The sequence below is a fragment of the Pseudophryne corroboree genome, chromosome 6 (assembly GCF_028390025.1).
Source record: "Pseudophryne corroboree isolate aPseCor3 chromosome 6, aPseCor3.hap2, whole genome shotgun sequence".
Taxonomy (NCBI): Eukaryota; Metazoa; Chordata; class Amphibia; order Anura; family Myobatrachidae; genus Pseudophryne; species Pseudophryne corroboree.
Window position 1 is genome coordinate 187,109,261 of NC_086449.1, and position 23,906 is coordinate 187,133,166.

At 45.2% G+C, this 23,906-nt stretch overlaps 1 protein-coding gene across 1 annotated transcript in view; it reads right to left on the reverse strand.

The window, feature by feature from the left end:
* The window catches only part of FAH (fumarylacetoacetate hydrolase), a 63,826-nt gene that overhangs the window by 32,682 nt on the left and 7,238 nt on the right, over positions 1-23,906 (reverse strand). Inside the window, exons 2-8 of the mRNA XM_063925462.1 lie at positions 16,848-16,958; positions 10,101-10,222; positions 7,433-7,482; positions 5,055-5,145; positions 3,622-3,719; positions 3,488-3,540; positions 2,455-2,554 (exon numbers count right to left, since the gene is read on the reverse strand). Coding sequence (XP_063781532.1) covers positions 2,455-2,554; positions 3,488-3,540; positions 3,622-3,719; positions 5,055-5,145; positions 7,433-7,482; positions 10,101-10,222; positions 16,848-16,958 — 625 coding nt within the window. The remainder of the gene's footprint in view (positions 1-2,454; positions 2,555-3,487; positions 3,541-3,621; positions 3,720-5,054; positions 5,146-7,432; positions 7,483-10,100; positions 10,223-16,847; positions 16,959-23,906) is intronic.

Consider the following 23,906-nt stretch of genomic DNA (forward strand, 5'->3'; position numbering starts at 1 on the left):
GGCTCCTTATACAGAGCACTTAGCACCACCTATTGGTTGTATGAGGTAACACAACTAAACACTGACATTCCGGAAAACTCAAGTTCACATGAATGCCATAAACTCACCACTTCTTCAAAGCACATGTTGTACTGGCTTTATGTAAGTGTATAAACACAATGTGCACTATCACTTGCTCTTGATTGTCAGGAGTGTTTGTTTTGCAGCTCTTGTTTTCTGAGACTGCCTGTTCCACTTTCATACCTCCCAACATGACCCTCTCCAGGAGGGACACAATGCTCTGCTTCTGGACTTTTCTTTTAATTTATGATTGCCAACAGCTGTTTTGAACCGGTTAATGGATCAGAAAGGTGTTTCAGCACAGGTGATGGCAATCATTAATTAAGAGGGAAGTCCAGGAGCAGAGCATTCTGTCCCTCCTGGAGAGGGTCATGTTGGGAGGTATGCACTTTATTCATTGGTGTTAATTATCCTCCATTGATATTTGCCTCCCTTGAGTCTGTGCACTCATTGACCACTACATGACAAATGTGATCATGTATGACATACGGTGTCAATGACATTTAATACAACGCTAGCTTGCGAGGGCTCTAAAGAGCAAGAGCGTAGCTACCATAGGTGCAGACAGTGCAGCTGCTATGGGGCCCAGAGCTGAGAGGGGCCCACCTTCCCTGCCACAGTTACAAATGTTATATATATTTTTCGCCATTGGGTGGTGCGTAGGGGTCCTTTTAAACTTTATCCTTTGGGTCTGCAATATATCTAGGTATGTCCCTGGACCTGCTCATTGTAGTGTGGTACAAAATGAACTGAAGGGCATTTTAATGTTATATAATATGAACCGGGGAACTGTAATGAGGCACAATATGAACGGGGTGCACTATATATCATAATGTGAATTGGGGGTACTGTGCGGCATAATGTGTACTGGCAGCTCTGAAATGTGACATAGGGTGAACTTAGCACTACTGTGATTCATAAAAGAAACTAGGGCACTTATATGGGGCATAACATTAAATAAGGCTCTACTATGGTTCAGAAAATGAACTAGGGCACTATTATAGGGCATAACATTAACAACTGCTGCAGAGAAGTGTCTCTCTAGAAGCATTGGGGCGGGAGCCCCTTCAAAAGGTTGCTATGGGGCCCACAAAATTCTGGCTACACCCCTGCTAAAGAGCTCAGAGGTGAGAAATCCCTGGAGAACACCAAGCTTTGAAACCAAGGAACTATAGCTTTCTTTAGTTGTCTGTACAATTTATCCTGTGGAGCATACCTCCCAACTATCCCGATTTTGGCGGGACAATCCTGTTTATCACTGTCTCTCCCGCTATCCCACCCACGGGTCGCAGTGTCTCGCGGTGGGGGGGGGCAGTTGGGAGATCCCCTCTGTCACTGAGCAGGCAGAGAGGGACAGGAGGCATGGTTAGCAGCTCACTGAGCGCTGTTCATGCCCCCATAGTGATGAAAATAGGGGCGTGGCTTGCGATTGTGGCTCCTGCTGCAAAGCCACACCCCTACCTGCGAGGTTACATCCCCTAATTTTGGGCGCACGCCTTCGGCACTCGAAGATGTCCATCACTGGAAGAAAGAGATGTTGGGAGGTATGGTGGAGTGACCCAAGCTTCAGTAGGCTCATCAGTGTTTACTGACACAATGCGTGTACTCTATTTCATTTACATGAGACAAACTCAGTTCTTAAACATACAGTAGCTCTATACAGTACATTATAATATATCATACATGAACTCTGCATTTTGTAGGCATTAATAATATCACTGAATTCTTTCCATAATTAAGGGTCTAATTCAGACTTGTACGGGAACCCAGGGGTGGAGGCACTGCGCATGTGCAGAACGGGTCCTGCATCCTTACATGCAGTGCCCCCTAAGCCCGAGCCTGACTGACAGGCAGAGGGGCATTTGGAGACGGGGAGGGGGTGACAATTGGATCCATTACTCAATAAGAAAGCGTGTCACCTCTGTTTTGTAGTTCTGAATCAGGCCCTAAATTTGCAAAAAGTATCCAATACATGAAATGTGCCCATCATTTTACTCTGCAACTTCTAAAGATTATAGAGAAACCAAATATGTGATTGTGTATATGGTTTTTGTTTGTTTTCAGAGAAGGGGTTTATGGGGTTGCTCAGTCTTTCACATGGACGTACACAAGAGGAATGCACAAGTTGACATTTGCATATTTTTGCACTTGCAAATCTCAAGTAGTGTTCGTTTGTCCAAGAAGACATCCAGGCCCTCCCTGTTTGTGAGCTGGGTTCCTCCTTTCCACCGCTAATCTTAATCACTTATTAAAAGCATGGGGAGAGGAAAGCCACAGGGATCTGAAATCTATGCATGCAGCACATTCTTTATCTATGGCACTGGGAGCAATATCTTGCAGATATTCTACAATACGCACACATTCTCCATGCACAAAGGCTGCTGAGATCCTTACCACTCCAGTCGTTCATTAATACCATGCCAAAGATGTGCTCGTCAGCCTTCTGAATGGGAATTGGTTTTCCTAAAGCATTTCCAGGGCCCACAAAGAAAGCCTGTGAAGGACAGTAATGCTTACGAATAATATGGATTAAAGCACATATGGAGACAGTTCAAAAAGCTGAGACAGGCGTATCTAGAGCTACTGACAAAGGTCAGGACCCTGGGTGTGCAACAACCAATCCACACAGATCATTTCTGTACAGCAAGGCTGCCAAGCTGTCAGTCACGCTGTATCTACTCCGGGTATGGATCGCTGGGTCGATACAACTTAGATCGACAGTCATTAGGTCGACCGCCATTGGTCGATGTGCATTAGGTCGACAGGGTCACTATGTCGACATGGTCATTGGGTCAACAGGTCAAAAGGTCAATCCTGTCGGTGGTCTACAGACAATTCCTTTGACTTCATGCTTCATGCTTGGTTTGTGCTCAGACATGCACTGTCAATTGTGGGACCTTATATAGACAGGTGTGTGCCTTTCCAAATCATGCCCAATCAACTGAATTTACCACAGGTGGACTTCAATTAACCTGTAGGAAGATCTCAAGGATGATCAGTGAAAACCTGAGCTCAATTTTGAGCTTCATGGTAAAGGCTGTGAATACTTATGTACATGTGATTTCTTAGTTTTTTATTTTTAATAAATTAGCAAAATTCTCAAAAAAACTTTTTTCACTTTGCATTAGGGTTAAGATACCGGGGTTGGTGTCTAGGGCCAACTTTCCCCCTCCCCAGTGCCTATCCCTAACACCCCTGGACCCTAACAGGGACCCTGATACTTACCTTTGGGATGTCGGCAGTCAGTGTTCCGGCGCCGTGATTCTGAGTGGTGTCGGGATTCCGGCATCAGTCATATGACTGCTGGGATACTAAACGCACCCCTTTGAAACATATTGCTGGCCAGTACTGGCATTACTTGTCCTCAGCACCCCAACACCTGAACTGGAGAAAAGCGCGTTGCCTAAAACTCAAAAACATTTCTCACCATTTCCAACTCAATGTCCAGGAGTTTGCTGGCCTCAAAAATTGGCGGCTTGTCTACAACAAGAAAGATTAAAATATATCAGTTGGGTAAATAAGGAGATTTAGAAAACTCACCCAGACCAATGGACATCTTACCATCACTTGGCCTTGTTTGCCCCTTTGGTCTCCGGATTGGAGTTCCAGATACCACAACAGAAGATGCCCGTCCATGATAACCAACAGGAAGATGCAACCTATGGAGTGACAGTGTGACATCGGTAAAAACCTAAAAATGCCTCAATTTTTACAAGGAAAAGGAAAAAACAATGATCATAACAAAACAAAGTACAGTAATAAGAATAATGTCTGCCATCTAGCACAGACTGTAATAAACACTACAAACTCATCACCTGTTTTCAACTAATCAATTATCTACTGTATATTACTTTTAAAGAACGGTTCCACATCTGCTAATGATAATGCCGTGATTAGCAAACACTTCATTCACCTCTCTGCTGCATTATGACTAAAAACAAGAATTAAACATGTCAGATTCTCCATCACACTGATCACTGTCTTGCAGAGACCGGCTACATTAATTGGCATTCAGGCAGTCTATCAAGGTCTACTGTAATATATGGAAGATAGGTAGAAGATCGAGAGTACAGACTTCTACACTAGGGGTGTGGGTTCATCATGTCAACATTACTAACCCTAACCCTCCCCTCCTGTAATCTAACCCTAACCCTCTTATGCCAGTCTGCACTGAATGTCCACATTTCACGTCGGCATTCTGAACACGAGATATGTTCAACGTCGACATTAAAATGTTTACATTATGAATATCAACAATGTAAATATCGACATTATGACTACATCTACTTTTCATATTCTTTTGATAGGAGATGCCGTCTGTATCCCGGCAGTCAGGATGCCGGCGGTCATGTGACCGACGCCGGAATCCCGACAGCACTCAGGAGACTGGTGCCGGAACACCGACAGCTGACATCTCGAAGGGGAGTATCGGGGTACGGGTTAGGGTTACTGCCAGGGGGAGGGTTAGGGGTAGCCACTAGGGCGTGGTTAGCCATAGCCGCCACCCCCAAAGGGTTAGCCATAGCCGCCATCCCAGGAGGTTAGGGTGGTGGACGGGGGAGTGGTAGAATACTTACCCCGTCCGTTGTCAGGATCGTCAGTGTTGGTCATGTGACCGCTGGGATAACATATACAATTAGACACTTTAAATACAGCTTCAATATAGGCTTGCTTCAGCAGGGAGCATCTTCATATAAAATGGGACATATGAATTAAAAAAAAAAAAATAATAATAATAATGCTCTCAAAATCTATACTGCCACACTGGTGTAATGAGTCAGTATTTTTTTTTAAATACGGAGCTTCTCTAATGGTTGGATTTTCTCTAGAAATGATTTCCCAATCATTGAAACTCCAATTTAGTGGCTTTGAACCAGATGACACTGGTGGGATCACTGTGTGCCAATAAAAGGGACCATGTCTGCGAACACAGATGGATGGCCTCCCAGCACGTCATGAAGCAGGGAACGTGCACAAGCTTAACTTGAACTCACCAGTTTGGCATCAGAGCATTCTCTTTCCCTCTGAACATAATCCCCACGTTTGTAGCATGATCCTTAGAGGAATAGAAGTCAGTGTAATCCCCTGCAAGGCAAACACCATAGCTGTTTTAATATTGAACATTCAGATGGCATAGCTGAGTTAAAAGGTTGATGGTTTCTATGCTCACGAGATAGGGAGATGAAAAAAAAAGAGAAAAAAATCAATAGAACAAACATTTGTGCAACAATTAGATGGTTCATTACGAGAGATGAAAAGGTTTTTAATTTAACATCTCCATTACATAAAACTGCAAGCTGTTCAGAGGAATCTATTTCCTATGTATAAAGCTTAGTAGATTTATAGCTGGTAGTAGCAGAAAGTTTGGAGGCAGGGTGTCATCGTCAGGCTTCACTGTATTCCCAGCATTGGGAATCCATCCTCCTGTAGCCCCAGTCCAGCTTTTTGAGGCATGCGCAGAACTGACGCCTGTACAGGGGCATCCTGTGTGGGGTAACTAGACTGTAATCTATGGTGCCTTACTAAAGGCTTACGGTCTCATTAGTGCAGTAGCCAAGGGTGTAGCTACCATAGGTGCAGGCACTGGAGCTGCTATGGGGCCCAGAGCTGAGAGGGGCCCACTTTCCCTGTCAATTTGCATGTGATATAGGGGCCCTTACAAACTTTTGACTTGGGACCTACAATATATCTAGTTATGCCCCTGGACCTGCTCATTGTAATGTGTTATAACATTAACTGGAGAGCATTATAATGTTACTTAATATGAACTGAGGCATTGTAATTTGGCACACCATGAAGTGGAGGCACTATAGTGTGGCATAATATACATGGGGGGCACTGTAATGTGACATAATATGAACTGGGGACACTATATCATAAAGTGAATTGGGGGTACTGTGTTGCATGTTGCGTACTGGGACAGCCCTACAGTGTGACATAATGTGAACTAGGGCACATTTATGGTTCAGAAATAAACTAGGCACTACTATCGTTTATAAAATAAACTAGGGCACTATTATGGAGCATGAAATTAACAATTACTGCAGAAAGGTGTCTCTCTAGAATCATTGGGACAGGGGGCCCTTTAAAATGTTGCTACGGGGCCCATAAAGTTCTGGCTACTGTTTCTGACAGTTTAAAGTCATGACGCAATGCCCGAGTACAATTCGGCATAGTTCCTGGTCATGTTATTGCTGTGATAACAGATTACAGTAAAATTTGTTTTCAAAAACACACTTGAGCATGCCCCCCCCCCCCCCTCCTCATTCTTCTCAACACTTACAGAGATTTTAGCCGCTGTAGAGACAGAGATGAGCACCTAGGGGGCGCTAACTGTTATCACAGCAATACACCTTCAGTTCAGCTGCCCCTGGAGCATGTGGCATAATTCACCTCGTATGAATAGTGCTGTGTACACAGATTGTCTAATTTGTGCGAGTTTTGGTCATCTTTACTGCTCCATAGCCAACATTAATCAGATAAGCCAATTGAATCACTGATTATTTTAAGTGTATATATTACTGGGTAGTTATTTTAATATATACTACTACTACTACTACTACTACTACTACTACTACACTATTCAGCTCATTCCGTCTTTATAATATATATTATACAGATCAGAGGGAAGTGTATATGCACATGCAAATATTTCACTTAATACATGATACATTAAATTGTGTGAAGAATTAGTTTAAATCAGATGCATCGGCTCATTAATGATGCACTGCCAGTAGGGTCAGACCTAGTATAAGAAATTACAAGAATAGAGATGCAATAGTATAATAACGTTTAATAAACGTTAATATAATAAGTTAAGTTAAAATGTGCATACAAAATATTATAAAAACTAGTTACCAGCCTGAAAAATTAGGGAACATCATAACAGTAATGTCAACACTGGCGGCTGTGCGTAGCCTAACAGAGCAACCCTTGAATGGCTCTGTATGTATGGTATAGTAAAGTTTTTTTTATCACACAATTCAATCAGTAAGGGGGGTATCCAATTAGAGGTGAAACAACATCGGCTGCGAAAAGCACTTTTTTCCGATGCTTCACCAATATTTTTTTACAGGCTATCCAATTTGGTCGCCTTTAAAAAAATACATTATCTCCCAAAAACGCACTGGTTCAGTGAAATCTGTGTGTTTTTGGTAGAAATAGCCTTGTTTTCACATGAAAACAAGGCTGTTTCTAGGGATTCGGTTTTCGCCTGCCTAAGGTAGGTGAAACAAAATCCCTGACACGTGATGGCTTATCATCCACGGCTAATTGGATGTCCCCCTAAATCTGGTATAGGATAGGGGGTTATGGCTCCTGTGTTTGCCTATGTTTATAATACACCACTGTTATTCCAGTAAATAGTACATACCTATATTTGCTGGCAGATGAAGCTTTGCCCTAGATTGTGGCACAAATGCTCTGAAAAAAATGATTACACAGATTAGTTTCATAATGCTCATTTAGCACACAGGGACTGATGCAAAGGACATCACCATGTACACACATATTGGAGGAGATGTATCAAACCTTGGAGATAAAGTACCAACCAAACAGCACATAACTGTAAATTTTCAAACATAGCATGTAGAATTATTATTATTATTATTATTAATAATAACAGTTTCTTATTTAGCGCAGCATATTCCATTGCACTCTACAATTGTAAACAGTGAAGGAACAAACCGGGTAACAACAGACAGACATGGAGGTAGAAAGACCCTGCTCGCAAGCTTACACTCTATAGGGATAATAAGCATTGATACACAAGAATAGATGCTATCTATTGCAAAATGGTCCAGTCAGATTGCAAAGGGCTGTATGATATAGTCACGCAGCAATGTTGGCCAGTGGTCAGGAGGATGTGAAGTAAATAAAGACCAAATATTTGAGATGTGTGAACTGTATACAGGAGATGTAATTGGGTAGGATAGCTTATGAAGGCTATATGGGGGTATTCAATTAGTGCAGTTTTTTCGCCCAATCGAAAAAACTACTTTCCGCCCCTTTTTAGGTCAAATTTACATTCAACTTATTCAATGCCTGTGCCGTCTTTTCGACTGGTCGAAAAATCCGGCACAGACGAAAACCACGTGGGTCAGCGAATTTGCCGTCGATACACGCATTTTGTTGAATTTGCGGGCGTTTTCGCTCGGTTTTAGGTCCATTTTCACCCATGCTGACTCGACAAAAAAAACAAATGAAAAGGCATGGGTGAAAACGGCCGCTATTGAATACATATAGGTCGAATTAATTGAATTAATTAAATATGTGGGCAGTTCCAGGATTTGATAAGCTTGCCTGAAGAGGTGAGTTTTCATTGAACCCTTGAAGGTTTGGAGACTAGGGCCGGGATGTAATGAAGTCTGAGGCCAAACTCTGACTTTTTTTTTTTAAAAGGGCAATTATGTACAAGGCTAAACCATGCCTTGTACATGATTGCCCCTTTAAAAAAAAATCAGATTTCGGCTGGCATCCCACGCGGCCACCGAACACAGACTTCATTACATCCTGCCTAAGAGAAAAGCATAATTGTGCATGGGAGGGCATTCCACAGAGTGGGTGCAGCTCGAAGAAAGTTCTGCCATCGCGAATGGGAGCGAGTAATGGATGAGTGGATGAGAGACGCAGATCTTGTGCAGAGTGGAGAGGTCGGCTTGGGTGATATTTTGAGACCAGCAAAGAGATGTATGTGGTTATAGTTTTGGTTAATGGTCTTGTGTGTGAGTAAAAGTATTTTATACTGTTGAATATGGTAGAAAACAGGTAACCAATGGAGGGACTGATAGACAGATCAGCAGATGATGAAGGTTTAGTGAGGAAGATTAGCCTCGCCGCTGCATTCAGAATGGATGGCAGTGGTAGGAATCACTTCTGCAGTGAGCTCATGCAATAAAACTATGAATATGGGACTTGTAGTTCTACTAATATATTGAACAAATGGACTATATAGCACTGGACATATACAGTATAAGGAATGGACTAGGTTTGGAATCACATTATTAATATAATGTAAGACTATATTTTATTGTATAACTTTAGTGTTGAAGTTATAAGAACCGTATTTTATTGTGATATTATCCAACCAGAGTATTACATTGATATATATATATATATATATATGGGGCAGCACAGATGGTTTAATGGTTAGCATTACTGCTGCACAGAACGGAGGTCATGGGTTCAATTCCCACCCTGGCCCTAACTGTGTGGATTTCATTTTATATATATTCTCCCCATACATGCATAGGTTTCCTCCAGGTACTCCGGTTTCCTCCCACAATCCAAAAATATCCTGGTAGGTTAATTGGCTCCCAACACAAAGTAACCTTAGCATGAATGTGTATGATGTACATGTGATAGGGAATATAGATTGTAAGCTCCATTGGGGCAGGGACTGATGTGAATGACCAAATATTCTCTGTAAAGCGCTGCTGAATATGTGTGTGCTATATAAATGATTGGTAATAAATAATAAATAAATTATATATATATATATATATATATATATACACACACACACACACCCAGTATATATAAATGTTCACTGAATCTTGAATTTATTCAGCTATATTGGTGTGCTGAATTCAATAGCGCTGGTCTGTATTTGTATATATTGTCTGTTTGACATGCAATGGATCCTATAGGGGCAACTGCTCATCCGCTCGCCAATTTTTTCTTTATAAATAATAATGTTCCCTGATAATCTATTTAGCAACATCTGACGCTGTCACCAGATCTGAACATCAGGTTTTAGTTCCAGTACCAGTAATGACTGTGGCTCAGTAACATGCTCATCCTAGTCAAACACACAGCAGTTTACACTGCGGCCACAACAGATGGACATCATGCCCATTTGTACTATAATCATGTCTCCAGTGTTGTGGATGTAAGATGCTAAGGATGAGCTGTCAGAGATGTAATTGAGGTGAGTGACCCCAAACACTGTGTAAACAGAGATCATGTGTGATTGATGGGAGATTCCGCAAACAGATGCAGAGAGCAAGCACACAGTGTCAGCAGTATGGGGTTCTCCACACCTGGCACAGAGCTCCTTGTTGTCCCGTAGTGTGGGCTCTGATGACGCCAACAGCTTTTGAAGAACTTCTCGGACCTCTCTCCATGCGTTGTGCCCAAGGGCCATAAAATGATTGAGGGTGGGCTAGGGACAAGCAGAAACAACATGCATTTAACACATAATAATATACTGTATCACCTGTAACATTCATTCTGAACATATACATTATCAGGTGTATTTAGGAGAGTAGTGGATGAAAGTAATTGGCCAAATACTGTAGGTGGAACTGAGTGTCAAAGTAGGAATAGCTGTGTAATGGAAGATGCCTAAGTACTTCCGCCAGCAGCTTCCAGGACTGTTGTGTATATATGAAATCTTACAACCACCATGTAGCTTTGATTCCTGAAATTAGATGCAATTCTTAGCTCTATGAAAGGCATAACAGCAACAATGTGTATGTTGTCTTGGACCAGATAACCAAAACAATGAGGTTGATCTGAGTTGGGAGCAAAACAAAATAAAACAAGAAATCAAAGTATCCCCAAGTTGGCTACATCGCCTCACAGTACCGGGACCCTTCTCACAGTCAATGGATTAGAAGAAAAGTGGAGGCATCCTTGTTTTTATTGTACCACTTCATTTGCACTGCTAGTTACGGCTCTGCTAGTGTAATGTTTGCTTAATCACCTGTGCAATCAGTGAGAATGGGGACTGGGCAGCAACAATAGCAGACACAAATATAGAGTGAAATAATATTTCTCTTATGTTCTAGAGGATGCTGGGGTCCACATTAGTAGCATGGGGTATAGATGGGTCCTCTAGGAGCCACTGGCACTTTGAGAGTTTGAAAGTGTGGGCTGGCTCCTCCCTCTATGCCCCTCCTACCAGACTCAGTTTAGAAAATGTGCCCGGAGGAGCCGGTCACAGCTAGGGGAGCTCCTGGAGCTTCTTTAGTTTTATTATTTTTCTAAAAGTAAGTTAGGCACAGTGAGGCTGCTGGCAACAGCCCCCCTGCTTCGTGATTTGGGGGGGGGGGGTGTAGTGTCCGCCCTGAAGGGTTCTGAGCCACTATCTCCGCTGATGGGACATTAGCTCCTGAGGGTGATGATCGTTAGCTGACCCAGGCGACCGCTCACTCCCGCAGCATGCCGCCACCTCCTAACAGCCAGAAGATTCCGGTGGCGAGTGAGTCACCGGCCCCCTCAGCAAGCGGAGAGCCGGTGTGAAGATGGTGGCAACAGGGTGGGAGCGCAGTATTAACTGCGCTCTGGAGGCTCAGCGGTACATAGCGCGGTGCTGTGAGGGGCGCCCTGAGCCAGCGCCTATAGCCTGCACTGGTCAGAAAGCCTGTCAGGGACCTCGGTTACACTTCCAGCAGAAATCCTCAGGCCAGTATAAAGAGTGGAAAAGCGGGAAGCAGCGCCATGTTCAGTGGGCGGTAAGGTAAGTCACCTTTTCTTCCCTCAGCTACACCTTCTACGAAGAAACCCTTTTCTTCATCTGCATTGCAGTCCTTTTGGACCGCTAAGAAAAAAAAGTCCAAGCCTCCTACCACGTTCTTTCGAGTTGGGCTGGCAAAATCCAAAAAGCCTGCACCCGCATGCTCCCAGCACCAGAAACCTGCTTCTGGTTCCTCAAAATCCTCAGCAAGACAGTGGACCGCACAGCCTGGAGGACGTGCTGGTGGGTGCGAGACTCAGATGTTTCAGACACGTCTGGGTGTCGTCCGGCCTGGATCCCTGGGTACAGTATATTGTGTCCCAGGGGTACAGACTGAAGTTTCAAAAACTCCTGCCTCACCAGTTCTTCAAATCAGGCTTGCCAGCTTTGCTGACAGACAGAGCTATCCTACGGAAGCCATCCTAAAATTGGAAAAGTCACAGGTCATTGTCCCAGTTTCACCTCATATGCAAAACAAGGGTTATTATTCAAACCTTTTCGTGGTACCGAAACTGGATGGTTCGGTCAGACCAATTTTGAACTTGAAATCGTTGAACCCTTATCTGAGGGAGTTCAAATTCAAAATGGAGTCTCTCAGAGCAGTGATTTCAGGTCTGGAGGAGGGGGAATTCCTGGTATCCCTGGATATCAAGGATGCGTGCCTCCACATTCTGATTTGGCCGCCACACCAGGCTTATCTCAGATTTGCACTGTTAGACAGTGACTATCAATTTCAGGCACTGCCATTCGGCCTCTCCACAGCACCGAGGGTGTTCACCAAGGTGATGGCCGAGATGATAGTTCTCCTCTGCAGACCGGGGGTGAACATAATCCCATATCTGGACATTCTGCTGTTAAAGGCATTGTCCCGGGAGACGTTGTGGATGTCCATTGTTCCCACGACTCATCTGCTCAGGGAACACAGTTGGATCCTGAACCTTCCAAAGTCAGATTGTCTTTTCTGGGGATGATCCTCGACACGAAAGTGCAGAGGGTGTTTCTGCCAGAGGAGAAAGTGTTGGTGATTCAAACAATGGTCCGAGATGTCCTGAAGCCAACCCGGGTATCGGTTCATCAGTGCATTCACCTTCTGGGTAAGATGGCTGCCTCCTACGAGGCTCTACAGTATGGAAGGTTTCATTCTCTGTCCTTCAACTGGATCTCCTAGACAAATGGTCGGGTTCTCCCCTACACATTACACATGCACCAGAGGATATGTCTGTCGCCGAAAGCCAGGATTTCACTCCTCTGGTGGCTGCAAGTGCCCCACTTTCTGAAGGGCCGCAGGTTCGAGATTCAGGACTGGGTCCTTCTTACCACAGATGCAAGTCTCCAGGGCTGCTCCAGGGCTGGGGCGCAGTCACTCAGGGGGAAACCTTCCAAGGAAGGTGGTCAAGCCTGGAAGCCAGTCTTCAAATAAACGTTCTGGAACTAAGAGCCATCTACAACGGTCTTCTCCAAGCGGCTCATCTTCTGCGAGATCGAGCCATTCAAGTGCAGTCGGACAATGTAACGACGGTGGCCTACACAAACCGACAGGGTGGAATGAAGAGCAGAGCGGCAATGTCAGAGGTAACAAGAATCATCCTCTGGGCAGAAAAGCATACGTTGGCGCTGTCTGCAATCTTCATTCCGGGAGTAGACAACTGGGAAGCGGACTTCCTCAGCAGACATGATCTCCATCCAGGAGAGTGGGGACTCCATCCGGAGGTGTTCACGGAGGTAACAGATCTTTGGGGTGTACCTCAAATAGACATGATGGCCTCTCGTCTCAACAAGAAGCTTCGGAGGTACTGTTCCAGGTCGAGGGACCCGCAAGCCGTGGCGGTGGACGTCCTAGTGACTCCGTGGGTGTTCCAGTTGGTGTACGTGTTTCCTCCACTTCCACTCGTTCCAAGAGTTCTAAAACTCATAAGGAGGACAAGAGTTCAGGCAATCCTCATTGCTCCAGACTGGCCAAGAAGGGCTTGGTACGCGAATCTTCTGGATCTACTGCTGGAAGAGCCGAGGCCTCTTCCTCTTCAGGAGGACCTGCTGAGGCAGGGGCCATTCGCTAAACAAGACTTACCGCGGCTACATTTGACGGCATGGAGGTTGAACGCCAAATATTAGCTCGGAAGGGCATTCCGAACAAGGTTATTCCTACCCTGATATAGGCTAGGAAAGGAGTAACGTCTAAACATTACCATCGTATTTGGAAAAAATATGTATCTTGGTGTGAGTCCAAGAAGTTTCCTGTGATGGGATTTCAACTGGGACGGTTTCTCCTCTTCCTGCAAGCAGGTGTAGATATGGGACTGAGGTTGGGATCCGTAAAGGTCCAGATTTCAGCCCTATCCATTTTCTTCCAGAAACAATTGGCTTCCCTTCCTGAGGTTCAGACTTTCTTGAAAGGGGTTCTGCACATCCAACCTCCCTTTGTGCCGCCTACGGCGCCCTGGGATCTTAACGTGGTGTTACAGTTCCTCCAATCGGATTGTTTCAAACCTCTTCCAGAGGTTGAGTTCAAGTTTCTCACGTGGAAGGCTGTCACTTTGTCGGCCTTAGCTTCTGCTAGACGTATGTCGGAGTTGGGGGCTTTGGGCCTAATTCTGAGTTGATCGCAGCATGAAATTTGTTAGCAGTTGGGCAAAACCATGTGCAGTGCAGGGGGGACAGATATAACATGTGCAGAGAGAGTTAGATTTGGGTGGGGTGTGTTCAAACTGAAATCTAAATTGCTGTGTAAAAATAAAGCAGCCAGTATTTACCCTGCACAGAAACAATATAACCCACCCAAATCTAACTCTCACTGCAAATGTTATATCTTCCCCACCTGCAGTGTACATGGTTTTGCCCAATTGCTAAAAAATTTCCTGCTGCGATCAACTTAGAATTACCCCCTTTGTCTTGTAAGAGCCCCTACTTGATCTTCCATGAAGATAGAGCTGAGCTCCGGACACGTCAGCGGTTCCTTCCGAAGGTTGTGTTGGGATTTCATATCAACCAACCTATTTTCACTTTTTCACTATATATTTTTCCACTTTTGTGTTGCCCTGGGGTCACTCAGCTGCTTCATTTTGGGGGGTCCCGCGCCCAGGATTTGTACCCCCAAAATGTTAGGGACTTGCCCGACTAATGAGGTTACCTGGACGCGGTGGGCAAGCCGTTACTTATGGCCATAACTATGCGAAGAACCTCGCTCAAAATGCAAAATTTTATTGCAATGATTATTATTAATAAATTGGTAATGTTTGAATTGTGCACCTGCAACCTTTTTCTTTGTATGCAGTTCTACTGAAAGGTCTCCGCAGGGTCGCACCTCTCATTACCGGTGTGCACCCCAGGACCCCTCCCCTATATACATATTAGAATGGGCACTATCACAGGACAGATCTACAGTATATAAAATTTATATAAATGTGTTAGTATTAGAGATGTTAGGGGCCCATCTGATGAAGTTCACCTAGATGTGCTAGATGGGCCCACAGTTTTTGGCCAAACGTGCTGAGAACGTCATTTATACTCTATGTTAATTGTAACAGTTTATCAAAATGATTTTGACAATCAGTACCCTTAGTGCTTAGAGTGTGCACCTGTACTCTTCTTTCTCCTGTGAGATTCTCAACTTGTCAGATGAAAAGAATTGTCCTGGAGATACTGGATTATTAAATGCGCCATGTAAAATCATGTCACAGATAAATCATATAAAACTAAAAATAACTGTGCTAGTGTACCCATAAAGAATTTCCCAACAGTGAAGATGACGATGGTCAGAATGCCAACAGCGGCATCCCGACTGACAGAATCCCAACACTTTTTAGTAAGTATACTAACCATACCCCTCCCCGTCAACGTATCCCACCCTACCCACAGCCTAGCCCAACCCTCTCCCCCTGCAGCCTAGCCCTAACCCTCCCCCCCTGCAGCCTAGCCTTAGGACCCTCTCCCCCTGCAGCCTAGCCCTAACTCTCTCCCTCTGCAGCCTAGCCCTAACCCTCTCCCCCTGCAGCCTAGCCCTAACCCTCTCCCCCTGCAGCCTAGCCCTAACCCTCTCCCCCTGCAGCCTAGCCTTAACCCTCTCCCCCTGCAGCCTAGCCCTAACCCTCTCCCCCTGCAGCCTAGCCCTAACCCTCTCCCCCTGCAGCCTAGCCTTAACCCTCTCCCCCTGCAGCCTAGCCCTAACCCTCTCCCCCTGCAGCCTAGCCCTAACCCTCTCCCCCTGCAGCCTAGCCCTAACCCTCTCCCCCTGCAGCCTAGCCCTAACCCTCCCCCCCTGCAGCCTAGCCTTAGGACCCTCTCCCCCTGCAGCCTAGCCCTAACTCTCTCCCTCTGCAGCCTAGCCCTAACCCTCTCCCCCTGCAGCCTAGCCCTAACCCTCTCCCCCTGCAGCCTAGCCTTAACCCTCTCCCCCTGCAGCCTAGCCCTAACCCTCTCCCCCTGCAGCCTAGCCCTAACCCTCTCCCCCTGCAGCCTAGCCTTAACCCTCTCCCCCTGCAGCCTAGTCCTAACCTTCTCCCCCTGCAGCCTAGCCCTAACCCTCTCCCCCTGCAGCCTAGTCCTAACCCTCTCCCCCTGCAGCCTAGCCTTAAACCTCTCCCCCTGCAGCCTAGCCCTAACCCTCTCCCCCTGGAGCCTAGCCTTAACCCTCTCCCCCTGCAGCCTAGCCCTAACTCTCTCCCTCTGCAGCCTAGCCCTAACTCTCTCCCTCTGCAGCCTAGCCCTAACCCTCTCCCCCTGCAGCCTAGCCCTAACCCTCTCCCCCTGCAGCCTAGCCCTAACTCTCTCCCCCTGCAGCCTAGCCCTAACTCTCTCCCCCTACAGCCTAGCCCTAACCCTCTCCCCCTGCAGCCTAGTCCTAACCTTCTGACCCTGCAGCCCCCCTACAGCCTAGCCCTAACCCTCTCCCCCTGCAGCCTAGCCCTAACCCTCTCCCCCTGCAGCCTAGCCCTAACCCTCTCCCCCTGCAGCCTAGCCCTAACCCTCTATCCCTGCAGCCTAGCCCTAACCCTCTCCCCCTGCAGCCTAGCCCTAACCCTCCCCAGTATACTTACATTCCGAATGGTGGCTGTTGGAATTCTCGGCGGTGTTGGGATTCCGGTGCCGGTCTTCTGTCCGCCGGTTTCCTAACTACATCCCTCTACATCCTATTGTCTACATAACTTTATTAAGGGTGCAATAGTGCAGTTATTTTTGTTTTTTTATGGTTTATGTGAGGTTGGCAATGCCTCTTACTTAACTGCAGCAAGTGTTCCCTTAGATCCTGTGTGGATATCAGGCGCCTGGAAATCTAGTAACAGATAAGTCATGACACAAAACAGAAGATGCAATAAATAGAGAAAAACTGCACCTCATTAAATACATCTTGCTTTGCCGACAAGAAAGGGCCAGTGAACAAATGCCTGATGACACTCAGATCCAGGATTTGGTTGCCAATGGCTACTCCTATCCGATGTCGTGGCTGCAGAGAAGGAAAAGATCAATGTTGACCTGAACATTGCGAGAACATAAATAATCAGACTTTTAACAAGACAGCATGATGGCCTGACCTTTGTTATTGATCACATCAATATTATGTCTCCCATAGACATATTGACATTACTGTGAGAGTTTCTAGAAGTCTGAATGATGAGATATATGTGACAAAGAGGGAGATGTATCAAAGCTAGGGGAGATAAAGTGGAGATAGATAAAGTAACAACCAATTAGCTCCTGTAATTTTTCAAACAGTCTGTAACGTGGAAGTTAAAAGTTGATTGGTTGGTATTTTGGGGTTTATTTTCTAAGCCTTGGATGGAGGTAGATGGAAATAATGTATCAGCCAATCAGCTCCTGTAATTTTTCAAACACAGCCTGTGACATGGCAGTTAGGAGTTAATTGGTTGGTACTTTATCTCTCTTCACTTGTCTATTTACTAAGCCTTGGATAGAGAAAAAGTCGATGGAGATAAAGTACCATCCAATCAGCTCCTAACTGTCATGTCACAGGCTGTGTTTGAAAAATGACAGTTAGGAGCTAATTGGCTGGTACTTTATCTCCGTCCAAGGCTTAGTAAATAGATCCCTTTCTCTCTCTCTCTCAAAGCTTTGAAAAATGTAGTCCTGTACATTTTATGTCCTATTGTTTTTCCTTCCATTTGAACATTCAAGCAGTTGCTGTAAGGGTCTGGGACTCCAGGTCGACAACAAAAAGGTCGACACGCCTTAGGTCAACGCCAATAGGTCGACACACCTTAGGTCAACATGGACAAAAGGTCAACATGAGCAAGGTCGACATGGAAAAAGGTCGACATGAGTTTTTTATGTTTTTTGGGTGTCGTTTTCTTCGTAGAGTGACCGGTAACCCCAATTAGTGCACCGTGTCCCCTCGCATGGCTCGCTTCGCTCGCCATGCTTCGGGCACGGTGCCTCGCTTCGCTCAGCACAGATTACCGTTCAAATCGTAGTACACGTGGATCGTTAAGTATGAAAAAGTTCCAAAAAAGAAAAAAATTGTGAAAACCTCATGTTGACCTTTTGTCCATGTCAACCTTTTGTCCATGTCGACCTAAGGTGTGTCGACCTATTGGCGTCGACCTAAGGTGTGTCGACCTTTTTGTTGTCGACCTGGAGTCCGGATACCTGCTGTAATACTGCAGTGATAAAATAGAAGACATATGAAACTGTAGTAAAGTTATATGATAATTCTAGAATTTTAGAGGGGAATTCTAAAATATCACCACTTTTTATTACAGTATTTCTATCTTCTGTTTTCATAACTTTCAGTCCCAAAAGGGCTGATATAGAGTTATCTATAAAATCTGCACATAAATTCACAATTTTTCTTTTTGCAAATTCCATTTACAGAAATATTGGTATTAGAGCGCCCTCTAGTGCTACATTATAAGAACATCTGTTTGATATGTAAGAAAATCAGTGTAAATTACAACCATATTTCAACTTTGAAATGTTGACCCCAAAGCAGAGTACAAATGCAGAACAGAAGAAAGCGTGAAGTTTTACATACAAGCGTATTAAAACATGGCGGAGGCAACTAAAACAATTAGAAATCTCTAGCACTCCTAAGGGGGCAGACAGCAGCACAGAGTATATCAGGAGACAGCATAACTCCGGAATTCCTGGAGCAATGTACTCAAAAATGGGTACACATATGCCTTACAATCTGGCAACAAACACTGTAGGAGGAACACACCCCTAGCACTCTTAGGGGTGAGGCAGCAACACTGAGTATTTCAGCAGACAGCATAACTCTGGAATGCCTGCAGCAATTTACTACAAACTTGGTACACATATGACTTACACTCTGGAAACAAACACTGTGGGGGTCAGACACCCCTAGCACCCCTAGGAGTGGGACAGCAGCACAGAGTATGTCAGCAGACAGCATAACTGTGGAAGGCCTGGAGCAATTTACACCAAACTTGGTACATATCTGACTTACAAACTGGGAACAAACTCTGTGGGGGTTAGACACCCCTAGGGGTGGGACAGCAGCACAGAGTATTTCAGGAGACAGCATAACTCCCGAATGGCTAGACCAATTTACAACAAACTTGGTACACATATGACTTAAACTCGGGAAACAAACACTGTGGGGGTCAGACACCCCTAGGAGTGGGACAGCAGCACAGAGTATGTCAGCAGACAGCATAACTGTGGAAGGCCTGGAGCAATTTACACCAAACTTGGTACACATCTGACTTACAATCTGGGAACAAACTCTGTGGGGTTAGACACCCCTAGGGGTGGGAAAGCAGCACAGAGTATTTCAGGAGACAGCATAACTCCAGAATGCCTAGACCAATTTACAACAAACTTGGTACACATATGACTTACAAGCTGGGAACAAACACTGTGGGGGTAAGACACTCCTAGCACCCCTAGGTTTGAGGCAGCACAGAGTTTTTGAGCAGACGGCATAACTCTGGAATGCCTGGAGCAATTTAAACCAAACGTGCTACACATATTACTTACACTCTGGGAACAAACACTGTGGGGGTAACACACCACTAGCACCCCTAGGGGTGGGCCAGCAGCTCAGACTGTATCAGGTCATGCATGATATGTCAGTGATGACAGGGCTGCATGTGACAGGAGCAGTGACATGATGTGAGGAGGGGAATGGAGACAGCATGAACCCACACACTGAGAGTCATATAGTGGAAGTAGCACGGTCCCCCAGCAGCACAGAGTATATCAGAAGATACATAATGTGCTGTGCTATTTTTAAATTGGGTTTTCATTTTATTGATGTGTATAACATTTTACATGCTTTTTTTATACTATATTATTTATACTGTGTGTTTAATATTCAAATTAATTTTTGTAAACAAACATTCTTAAAATCCCGGGCAACGCCGGGTACTCCAGCTAGTTTTAAATAAATCAGGTACCCTGATTATCAATGACAGCCATTAGCTGTTTTACACTGGAAATTCAGATTTAAAAAGCAAGTTTAAAAATGCGCACAGGAAGCAAGTATTATCAATTACAGTTTCTTTAGTCATTTTAATATATATATATATAGAGACACACACACACACTGAAAGGGGGGCAGTGGGTACTCTTTACTTGGACCTATCATGCCCACCCGCCGTCGCTTCCTCTTCCGCTACTGCCCAACCCCATCACTGGGGCTCGGCGTGGCTGTCGGCGCCTATGTATGTGTGTATATATATATATATATATTTACTTATTTTTTTTAAACATACTACAATAACATATATTTATATAGCACTTTTTCTCCAATAGGACTCAAGGCACTTAACAGATACAATATAGATAATACAGTACAGGAACAATGAAGTACAGAAAAGCTTTTCATAAAATACAGAGAGCTTGGATACACTAAAGGGACACTAAGGAAATGCTGAGTAAACAAGAATGCCTTGAGTCTATTTTTGAAGGATTCTAGAGTGAGGGGCCTCTCGAATTGTGCGGCAAAGCAAGTTCCATAGAGTCGGAGCCACATGGCTAAAAGTTCTAACCCCAGATGAATTACGGAAGATTCTCAGTACTGCAAAAAGGCCTTCATCTACAGATCGCAGTAATCGAGCGTGGCAGTATGGAATCAGAAGCTGCTTCAGGTACCTTGGGCCCTGGTCATTTAGTGCTTTGAACGTCAGTAAGCCAATCTTGAAGATGATCCACCATCTTACAGGAAGCCCGTGGAGGCAGTAGAACATGATTGTTATGTGGCTGGAGCAGGATGGTTGGTTAACAGTCTGACAGCTGCGTTTTGTACTGGCTGTAAGCGGTGCAGTTCTTTTGCTGGGTGATCATGGTAGAGGGCATTGTAATAGTCTAATCGAGATGATACAAATGCAAGTATGATTTTTGGCAGATCTTCAGAGGGAATTAAATGCTTGATTCTGCCTATGTTCCTCAGATGAAAGAATGAGGATTTGATTGTGGCTGATATCTGAAGTTTAAGTGTCAAGCCACATCCATTGTGTCAAAGCTGGTCCAGGAAGACATGTGGCTTACATTGGTAGTTTGGCACTTCTATGGCACTCTGGGGATTCCAGCCCATAGGGCGGATAAAGAAGTTGGGAGAGGTGTTCATCGGGCTGCAGGAATGCTGGCTTGCAAAGCATCTCCACTGTACAGAAAACCTGAGCTGACCAATTTTTTTTGCTGCTGTGATCTCATTTCAGAATCGACTTTATTGGCCATGTATACTCACGTATACTAGGAATTGTTTGCGGTTTACAATGCTTCGCCAAATAACATAAAAGGAAAAGGCATATCAAAACACACATACATACACATATAACATACATTCGTATAAAACACTTTACAATTACATAGCAGTTCATTGCACTAAACTTGTTATGCATAATTTAGTAAGTGGACAGCTAGTGGAAAGAAGCTTTTTTTGGTTCTGGTCAACTTGGCGAGAATGGACCTATAATGCCTGCCTGATGGAAGTGTTTCAAACAGGACATGACCAGGGTGCAGCTCATCTACCACAATTTTCCCTGCACGCTTCTTAACTCTGGCCAGGTAGGAGGTCCTGAACAGAGGGGAGAACGGCTCCAATTATCTTTTCTGCGGTCCTCACCACCCTCTGTAGCCTCCGTCTGTCACACTCATTGGCAGCTCCATACCAGACTGTGATTGAAGAGCATAAAACAGACTCCACAATGGCTGTATAGAAGATAATCAGCAGTTTCTGTGAAATATTGAATTTCCTAAGTTGCCTCAGGAAGAACAACCGCTGTTGCGTTTTCTTGACAATGGAACCTATATTTGGCCCCCATTTAAGGTCATGGGAATTTAAGGAGTCAACCCACAACACCACGCTATCGGCTATCACAAGTGCATGGCAGCAGGTTTCCTTCTAAAATCTACCATCATCTCAACCGTTTTAAGGGGATTTAGGTCGAGGTTGTTCCTGCCGCACCACTGTGACAGCCGATCCACCACACTTCTGTAAGCAGCCTCATATCCGTTTTTGATTAATCCAATGATGGTAGTATCATCTGCAAATGTTATTTTTACCGATTGCTCAGCTGAAATACAGTCATTGGTGTATAAAGAGAAAAGCAGAGGAGAGAGAACACATCCTTGGGGGGCCTCTGTGCTGATCGAATGCACACTGGATGAAAACTTCCCTACTTTCACCACCTGTGTCCTTGCTGTCAAAAAATCTGCAATCCAGGAGCATGTTGATACAGGAACCCCTAGAGAGAGGTTTGGACTGCAGGACACTGCAGAATTGTATTAAATGCTGAGCTAAAGTCAACAAATAAAACTCTCGCATAGGTGCCTAGTTGATATAATGCAACCCCAGATTGACTGCATCCTCAACACTCCTGTTTGCACAGTATGCGAACTGCAAAGGATCCATGTGAATGTTAATCGCCTCTTTAAGGTGGATCAGCCCGATAATTGTATAGTGTGTATGCAGGTGGGTTAGAGCTTTTGAAGCCATTAACGAGTAATTCCCAACTGCGGTCATGAAGGCACCCCGATGGTCCAGGTTTTAAGGATATCCTTGGCTGAGCACAGGTGAATTAATTAGTACCTTAGTCATTTTTTTTAAGCATCTGTGCTCAGCCATCAATATCCTTAAAACTTAGACCATTGGAGTGCCTTGAGGACCATGTTTGAGAGCCACTGCAATAAATGCTTCAAGTGCTAAAATGTTACTGCAACAGTCTGACAAAAAGCATGTGCTACACACACTATATCAGGTCTGGCCAAAATGGGACTCTCCAGATGTTGTGAAACTACACATCCCAGCATGCCCTGCCACAGTTTTAGCATTCCCTAATAGAAAAACTGTGGCAAAGCATGATGGGACTTGTAGTTTTACAACAGCTGGAGAGCCACAGGTTGGCCAGGCCTGCACTATATCATTCCTGACCTCACAATCCCATTGTAGAGATCAAAAGAAAGGACCTGGTTCAGCGGTGGACACTATAGTCAGGGCCAGATTAAGGCTAGTGGGGGCCAGTACCTACCCCGCTGTCACTATCATGCCCCTCCTCCACTGACAGCATCATAGAAAGGGTTGTGAGAGCATCCCTCTCTCTAATAAGGGGACTGGGAGAGAGGGGGGCAGAAGAGAGACAAAGAGGGTGCCAGGGGGAAAGTGAGAGACGGGAGAGCTAGAGAGTGAGTCAAGGAAGGAGGGGGGGGGGGGTCTGAGAGAGAGGGTGTCAGGGAGAGGGGAGTGAGAGAGAGAGAAGAGAGAGAGTCAGGTAGAGAAAGAGGGGAGCGAGAGAGGGAGAGGGGAGAGACAGATAGGGAGGGAAGAAGAGAGAGTGTGTTGGAGACAGTGTTAGAGAAGGGAGCGAGAGAGAGGGATAGAGAAGGGAGCGAGAGAGAGGGATAGTATCAGGAAGAGAAAGAATGGATCGAGAGAGAGAGCAGGAGGATGTCAGGGAGAAAGAGACGGGAGAGAGAGCGGGAGGGTGTCAGGGAGAGAAAGAGAGAGGAACGGGAAAGGAAGGGGTAAAGTGAGACAGAGGGTGTCAGAGAGAGAGGGGGAAGATTGAGAGAGAAAGGGAAGCACGAATGAGAGTGTCAGGGAAAGGAGAGTGAGAGGCCAGAGAGAGAAATGGAGTTAGAGAGAGAGTGTCAGGGAGAGAGAGAGAGAGAGAGAGAGAGAGAGTGTCATAACAGAGGAGAGAACTTCATGGCATTAGGCCCCGCACCATTCCCCATCTAGCCGCAAATAGCAGCAATGTCTCTGAACGGGTGGGGCTCCAATAGTCAGTCACGCCCATCCACTGTAGAGAGATGGAGTCATCAATCACTACCTGCGAGTATGATGGAAGCCGGCCAGTAAGGGTGCAGTGTGGTCTGGGTCAAGGCAGTGTTTGCAGCAGTGTGGGGTCCTCCAATGTGTGTGGGCACCTGGGCAACCCCCTGTCTGTCCGGATATGGGTTGTTGGGTCGA